The sequence below is a fragment of the Spinacia oleracea genome, chromosome 5, assembly GCF_020520425.1.
Source record: "Spinacia oleracea cultivar Varoflay chromosome 5, BTI_SOV_V1, whole genome shotgun sequence".
In the NCBI taxonomy this organism is placed as follows: Eukaryota; Viridiplantae; Streptophyta; class Magnoliopsida; order Caryophyllales; family Amaranthaceae; genus Spinacia; species Spinacia oleracea.
Window position 1 is genome coordinate 87,678,478 of NC_079491.1, and position 8,386 is coordinate 87,686,863.

At 39.4% G+C, this 8,386-nt stretch overlaps 1 protein-coding gene across 1 annotated transcript; it reads right to left on the reverse strand.

Annotated features, from left to right (window-relative positions):
* Nucleotides 1-1,542: 1,542 nt before the first annotated feature.
* LOC110778923 (uncharacterized) lies at nt 1,543-2,217 on the reverse strand. The gene has a single exon (XM_021983461.2). The coding sequence runs from the start codon at nt 2,215-2,217 to the stop codon at nt 1,543-1,545; it is 675 nt and encodes a 224-aa protein (XP_021839153.2).
* Nucleotides 2,218-8,386: the final 6,169 nt, after the last annotated feature.

An 8,386-nucleotide genomic window follows, 5' to 3' on the forward strand; every position in this document is an offset into this window, starting at 1 on the left:
TTGTGGATGTTTGATTGCTGGGATAAATGTTGCCCATTTTGGATAGATACCGTCGGTAAGATAATATCCCATATTGTATGCATTTCCGTTGACATGGAAGCTAACCTCAGGAGCTCTACCCTAACAAATATCAGAGAACACCCACGACCACTGGAGGACATTTATATCATTACAAGAACCTGGTGTACCAAGGGAAGCATGCCATATCCAAAAGTCTTGTGAAGCAACATCCTCTAAGATTATAGTCGTTGTTTTACTTCTCCCTTGATATATTCCTTTCCATGCACGTGGACAAATTTTCCACTCCCAGTGCATGCAATCAATGCTTCCCATCATGCCAGGAAATCCACGAATATCACTTTCCCGGAGGAGTCGCTCAGTATCCGTAGTATTCACTCTCCTCAAGTACTCCGGTCCAAATTCAGAGACGACCCCTTCAACAAAGTGAGAGAGACATTCCCTTGCAGTACTTGATGCGAGTTTAAGATATTCGTCAACTGCATCGGCTGATGTACCGTATGCTAACATTCGAATTAATGTAGTGCATTTTTAGAGGGGCGATGCACCTAGTCTTCCGGTGGCATCTCGCCTTTGTTGAAAGTAAACATTACTTTCTCTTAGCTGGTGAACAATGCGTGTGAACACATTTTTACGCATGCGAAACGTCGGCGAAACATATCGTCTGTGTACAATGGTCGGGGACTAAAGTAGTCGTTATATAACCGTATATCAGCATCTTCTCGATCTCTTGGTACATACCACCTTTGGTACGTAGGTTCAAGAGTGAAGGGGACCTGGTAAGTAGAGGTTACAAGGGGAACAACATATGTATTGATCGCTTCCTCGATCAATTCATCTGCTTTTCGCCTTTCAGTAATTGATTCATGCCACTCTACAAAGTCGTTTACCATGTAGTCAAATAACCCTGAACTAGATGAACTAGAAGAATTTGAATCAGAGTTCATTTGTGATATTTTTTGTTGAGGGGAGGAGAGTGTTGCAGAAATGATACTTAATTATATTTGTGTGTTGAACTATGAAGTAAAACCCCCTTATATAGACCTTGTGAAATAATTCAAAGCAAATAACTACTGTTTATAATGTACGGGCACAAAAGTATAATAAATGTGATTTTTGATAAGGTTTACAGATTTTCTTCATTGATAATTCAATAAATGGGGAAACAACTCCAAAAGATTAGATTTCTGATAAGGTTTGTAGATTTCTTTTGTGTGACAATTCAATGTATGAGCACACATAACTGTAAAATATGATAATTTTCTAACAATTCAATGTATCAAATGTGACATTTCAATGTAGAATATTTCTAATTCTGGAGTTAATATTAATAATATAATTATTTGCAAGAAATAATTTTTAAAGTTAATAGAAATAGAGAAATTATAATAAAAACATGAACTTCATTACATTAAGAAATAACAATAAAATGTTACAAAGGAAATTTAAAACAATAAAGGTAACATTACATCAATTAAAACTAGCATAATATAGATAGTTTGTCTAACTTAATTGACGTCTAAACTAGCCTAAAAGATGTGCAAATTGTTGGTTTAATTTCAGATAACTTTCTTTTTCGTCTTCAGATAGATTTTGTTTTGCAAGAAGGACACTGAATAACTTGAACCTCTTTTCCCCCTCTTTTTTCCGAACTTTGATGGCATCTCGTTCCTTTTGATACTCGAGCATACGTTCCGCTACATTAATACGCCTCTTTTCAACATCTTTGTGTTTTCCTTTTATCACATTCATCTCTGACAAGGCTTGAGTAAATGACTCTAAATTTTGAATTTCAGAACTACCAACATTTTGAATTCCAAAACAAGCAACAGATTTACCTTTCCTTTTTGCTTTTTTCACCCCATCAGGACGACGACGAGCACGAGTTGTTGGACCTTCGTCAGTTGGAGTATCAGGTTTTGATCTTTTCAAACTGCCACCACCACTAGAAGGTACTTCTAGATCTATTGGTCTCCATTTGTCTAAGTCTCTCAACATCTCCCAACAACCAATTAAACCAAAGCGTGAACCATTACACGTCCCTCTATATATTTCATGAGCTTCATTCATCTCATCATGAGTGTTGGTGCCACACTTATGTCTTTTTATTGCCTCAGCATAATAACCAAAACATGTACTCACATCTCTATTTATTCTTCCCCGCCGACTTTTCATAGATCTCAAACTTCTAGGGCGCATGGTGGATGGATTATCTTCTCTAGCTTGATCTGTTAGGTTATGATACATATGACAATTCATAAATCATGCGGAAAAACCATAAAGCCAGGAAAGCATATTATTTACACATAATCATTTAGCATAGAATAGATGCATACATGTTGTAGCGTGCCTTCCCTAGCTGCGCCCGAACCGAACAAGAACAAGTCTTTAGGACTCCAAATGTCGTCCCTCCGTAGATAGTCCACAGTACGTCCGGATCCGCCTCAAGTTAGACCAACTAGAATCGCCCTTAAGGTTACTAGGAATTTCGGCTAGTGTTTGCAAGTGTATGGTTAATTTTATTTCAAAAACTTACCCTTTGAATACTTCAATCGTTTTTGCAAATAATGACCCTAGGCCCTTATTTATAGAGGTATGGAAAAGGAACTGGAATCCTATTAGGATACTAATTAGTTAAACTAGAATCCTAGTAGGACTCTAACTAATTAATTTTATCCTTTTAGGATTAGGAATTTAATCATCAAACAAATCCTATACAATTTAGGTTTCGTATGTGAACACAAACTCTACACGAGCATGACCCACGAGCGTGCAGGCCATGCCCGTGCACAGCCCACACGGCCGCTCGGCCCACGCGAGCCGCAAGCCCATGCGAGCAGCAGCACAGCTCGCAACCCATCGCTGCGCGCGCTGCGCGTGCTGCCATGGCCTGCTGGGCCTGGCCTTGCGCTGGGCCTGGCGTGGCCTTGGCTGTTCGTGTGGCGCGCTTGGCTTGCTGGGCGATGGCCTGGCTTCGTGCTGGGCCCTCGTCCGGCAGGCCTCGTCCGATGCTTATTCGTACGATACGCTTCCGATTAAATTCCCGGTTCCGGAATTCATTTCCGATATGAACAATATTTAATATTTCCGATTCCGGAATCAATTTCCGTTTCGAACAAATATTTAATATTTCCGTTTCCGGAATTATTTTCCGATTCCGATAATATTTCCGATTCTGACAATATTTCCGTTTCCGGCAATATTTCCGATTCCGGCAATATTTCCATTTCCGATAATATTTTCCGATACGTACCATGTTTCCGTTTCCGGCAACATCTACGACTTGGATAATATTTATATTTTCGATACGATCCATATTTCCGTTTCCGGCAATATCATCGTTTCCGGAGTATTCATTTCTTGCTTGTGACGATCTCAGCTCCCACTGAAACCAAGATCCGTCGATTCCGAATATCCATAGATAGAGTATTTAATGCCATTAAATACTTGATCCTTTTACGTACTATTTGTGTGACCCTACGGGTTCAGTCAAGAGTAAGCTGTGGATTAATATCATTAATTCCACTTGAACTGAAGCGGCCTCTAGCTAGACATTCAGCTCACTTGATCTCTCTGAATTATTAACTTGTTAATTAATACTGAACCGCACTTATTAGACTTAACATAGAATGCATACTTGGACCAAGGGCATTATTTCCTTCAGTCTCCCACTTGTCCTTAGGGACAAGTGTGCGTTTCCTAATTCCTTTGTCGCTCGATGCTTGCTCTTGAACATAAGGTAAGAGTTGTCATCCTTATTATGTCCAGAGGTGTTCCTCGGTTTCAGAGTTCAACTGATCAAATAAACAGATAATCATAGCCTATGATTCATCCGAGCACGACCATGCATTTCACAGTTTCTAGCTCTCTGAGTGGCCTTGTACAACTTTTAAGCATCTCATCCCGATTTATGGGAGGACAATCCCAATCTTGCGATCTTGAGATTAGACTTCGTTTGATAGGTGATTACCTGAGCGTTGCCTTTATAGCCTCCTTTTACGGTGCGACGGTTGGTCAACGTCAAAGCAACCAGTTCTCAAACAAGTAATCTCAAATCACTCAGGTATTGAGGATTTAGTGTCTAATAATTTTAATGAAATTTACTTATGACAGATTTTCATCTCTTACAGTAAAGTTTCATAGGTCTGTCCGATACTAGTCTTCCCAAAGTAAGTATCTATGCAAATGATTATGACATTGCCATGTCCACATAGTTCAAGAAACAGAACTACTAGTCATCTTGCATTCTAATCGTCTAACGTTTTCTATGCGTCCAATTTTATAGAAAACTCCGACTAGGGACCATTTTCAACCTTTGACATTCAAGTTCACTTGATAGACATTTCTTAGTCACAGGACTGGTCCTGACAGTCTATCTTGAATATATCGCCAAATTGAAGGGACTCATCATTTAATAAACCACAAATTAAATGGAAAAATGAATTCTCTTCATTTATTGTGAATGATTAACCAATAATGTTTTACAAAGATTTAAACTCTAAAACTTTAAAACATTAAACAAGGATATCAAAGCCATTCTCCAATATGCTTGATTCCCATAGCTGCAGTGTGCGAGTTGTGCTTCGCCTGCGGCAGAGGTTTGGTCAATGGATCTGATATGTTGTCATCAGTTCCAATTTTGCTTATTTCGACTTCCTTTCTTTCAACGAACTCTCGTAGAAGGTGAAATCTACGAAGTACATGCTTGACTCTCTGGTGGTGTCTAGGCTCCTTTGCCTGTGCAATAGCTCCGTTATTATCACAATACAGGGCTATTGGTCCTTTAATGGAGGGGACTACACCAAGTTCACCTATGAACTTCCTTAGCCATATAGCTTCCTTTGCTGCTTCATGTGCAGCAATGTACTCCGCTTCAGTTGTAGAATCCGCAATGGTGCTTTGCTTAGCACTTTTCCAGCTTACTGCACATCCGTTGAGGCAGAAGACAAACCCAGACTGTGATCTGAAATCATCTTTTTCGGTTTGGAAACTTGCGTCCGTATAACCTTTAACAATTAATTCATCATCTCCACCATAGACCAGGAAGTCATCTTTGTGCCTTTTCAGGTACTTCAGAATATTCTTGGCAGCAGTCCAATGCGCCTCTCCTGGGTCTGACTGGTATCTGCTCGTAGCACTGAGTGCGTACGCAACATCCGGGCGTGTACATATCATATCATACATTATTGAACCAATCAATGATGCATATGGAATCCCATTCATTCGTCTACGCTCATCAAGTGTTTTTGGGCACTAAGTCTTACTTAGAGTTATTCCATGAGACATGGGTAGGTAGCCTCGCTTGGAGTCTGCCATCTTGAACCTATCAAGCACCTTATTGATATAAGTGCTTTGACTAAGTCCAATCATCTTTTTAGATCTATCTCTGTAAATCTTGATGCCCAATATGTACTGTGCTTCTCCTAGATCTTTCATCGAAAAACATTTCCCAAGCCAAATCTTGACAGAGTTCAACATAGGAATGTCATTTCCGATAAGTAATATGTCGTCGACATATAATACTAGGAAAGCAATTTTGCTCCCACTGACCTTCTTGTATACACAAGATTCGTCTGCGTTCTTGATGAAACCAAAGTCACTGACTGCTTCATCAAAACGTATATTCCAGCTCCTGGATGCCTGCTTCAATCCGTAGATTGACTTCTTTAGCTTGCATACCTTTTTAGCATTCTATGGATCCTCAAAACCTTCAGGCTGTGTCATAAACACAGTTTCTGTTAAAACGCCGTTTAAGAAAGCAGTTTTGACATCCATCTGCCATATTTCGTAATCGTAATATGCAGCGATTGCTAACATTATCCGAATAGACTTTAGCATTGCAACTGGTGAAAAGGTTTCATCGTAATCCACACCGTGGACTTGCCTGTAACCTTTCGCAACCAATCTAGCTTTGGAAACTTCAAGTTTCCCATCCTTGTCCTTTTTCAGTTTGAAAACCCATTTGCTTCCAATGGCTTGGTAGCCATCTGGCAAATCGACCAAATCCCATACTTGGTTTTCAGACATGGAGTCTAATTCAGATTGCATGGCTTCTTGCCATTGCTTGGAGCTAGGGCTCGTCATAGCTTGTTTGTAAGTCGCAGGTTCATCACTTTCAAGTAATAGAACGTCATAGCTCTCGTTCGTCAAAATACCTAAGTACCTTTCCGGTTGAGATCTATATCTTTGCGATCTACGCGGGGTAACATTTCTAGATTGACCATGATTCTCACCAGATTCTTCTAAAGATCTCTGAGTTTCATCCTGAATGTCATCTTGAGCATTCTCTAGAGTTTGTTGTTCGACTCGAATTTCTTCGAGGTCTACTTTTCTCCCACTTGTCATTTTGGAAATGTGATCTTTCTCCAAAAATACAACATCTCGAGCAACAAACACCTTGTTTCTCAGATGTATTGTAGAAGTAATACCCCTTTGTTTCCTTTGGATAGCCCACAAGGATACATTTGTCAGATTTTGGATGAAGTTTGTCTGAAATTAATCGTTTGACGTATACTTCACATCCCCAAATCTTAAGAAAAGACACATTTGGAGGTTTTCCAAACCATAACTCATATGGAGTCTTTTCGACAGCTTTAGACGGAGCTCTATTTATAGTGAGTGCAGCTGTATTTAGTGCATGTCCCCAAAATTCTAATGGAAGTTTGGCCTGACCCATCATTGACCTGACCATGTCTAGCAAGGTTCTGTTCCCCCGTTCCGACACACCGTTCCATTGTGGTGTTCCAGGAGGAGTCAATTCTGATAGAATTCCACATTCTTTCAGATGGTCATCAAATTCATAGCTCAGATATTCACCGCCTCTATTAGACCGCAGTGCCTTAATCTTCTTGCCTAATTGATTCTTTACTTCACTCTGAAATTCCTTGAATTTGTCAAAGGATTCAGACTTATGCTTCATTAGGTAGACATAACCATATCTACTGAAGTCATTAGTGAAAGTGATAAAGTAGCTGAAACCACCCCTAGCATTTGTACTCATTGGTCCACATACATCTGTATGGATTAAACCCAGTAGTTCAGTTGCTCTTTCTCCAACTTTAGAGAAAGGTTGCTTTGTCATTTTGCCAAGTAAACATGATTCGCACTTACCATAATCCTCTAAGTCAAATGGTTCCATAATTCCTTCCTTTTGAAGTCTTTCCATGCGTTTCAAGTTAATATGGCCTAATCGACAATGCCACAGATAGGTGAGATCTGAATCATCCTTTTTGGCCTTTTTGGTATTTATGTTATAAACTTGTTTGTCGTGATCTAATAAATAAAGTCCATTGACTAATCTAGCAGATCCATAAAACATCTCTTTAAAATAAAACGAACAACTATTGTCTTTTATTAAAAAGGAAAATCCCTTAGCATCTAAGCAAGAAACAGAAATGATGTTTTTAGTAAGACTTGGAACATGGAAACACTTTTCCAGTTCCAAAACTAGCCCGGAGGGCAACGACAAATAATAAGTTCCTACAGCTAATGCAGCAATCCGTGCTCCATTTCCCACTCGTAGGTCGACTTCACCCTTGCTTAACTTTCTACTTCTTCTTAGTCCCTGTGGATTGGAACATAAGTGTGAGCCACAACCTGTATCTAATACCCAAGAAGTTGAATTAGCAAGTATACAGTCTATAACGAAAATACCTGAAGATGGAACGACTGTTCCGTTCTTCTGATCTTCCTTTAGCTTTGGACATTCTCTTTTGTAATGGCCTATTCCATCACAATAAAGACAGCTTGATGTGGACTTGTCCTGCTTTGATTTAGCATTGCCCTTGGACTTTCCACTTTTCTTGAACGGTCTCCTTCTAGCCTTGAGTAAATCTTTGGCTTCACAGTCCAGTATTATCTCAGCCTTTCTGACAAGGTACATATGACAATTGACAATTCCAGTCCAGTATGATACATATGACAATTCATAAATCATGCGGAAAAACCATAAAGCCAGGAAAGCATATTATTTACACATAATCATTTAGCATAGAATAGATGCATACATGTTGTAGCGTGCCTTCCCTAGCTGCGCCCAAACCGAACAAGAACAAGTCTTTAGGACTCCAAATGTCGTCCCTCCGTAGATAGTCCACAGTACGTCCGGATCCGCCTCAAGTTAGACCAACTAGAATCGCCCTTAAGGTTACTAGGAATTTCGGCTAGTGTTTGCAAGTGTATGGTTAATTTTATTTCAAAAACTTACCCTTTGAATACTTCAATCGTTTTTGCAAATAATGACCCTAGGCCCTTATTTATAGAGGTATGGAAAAGGAACTGGAATCCTATTAGGATACTAATTAGTTAAACTAGAATCCTAGTAGGACTCCAACTAATTAATTTTATCCTTTTAGGATTAGGAATTTAA

What these genes read in the sequence shown, in the direction of transcription:
- LOC110778923 (XM_021983461.2), bottom strand. Translation starts at nt 2,217, where the DNA reads ATGCGCCCTAGAAGTTTGAGATCTATGAAAAGTCGGCGGGGAAGAATA.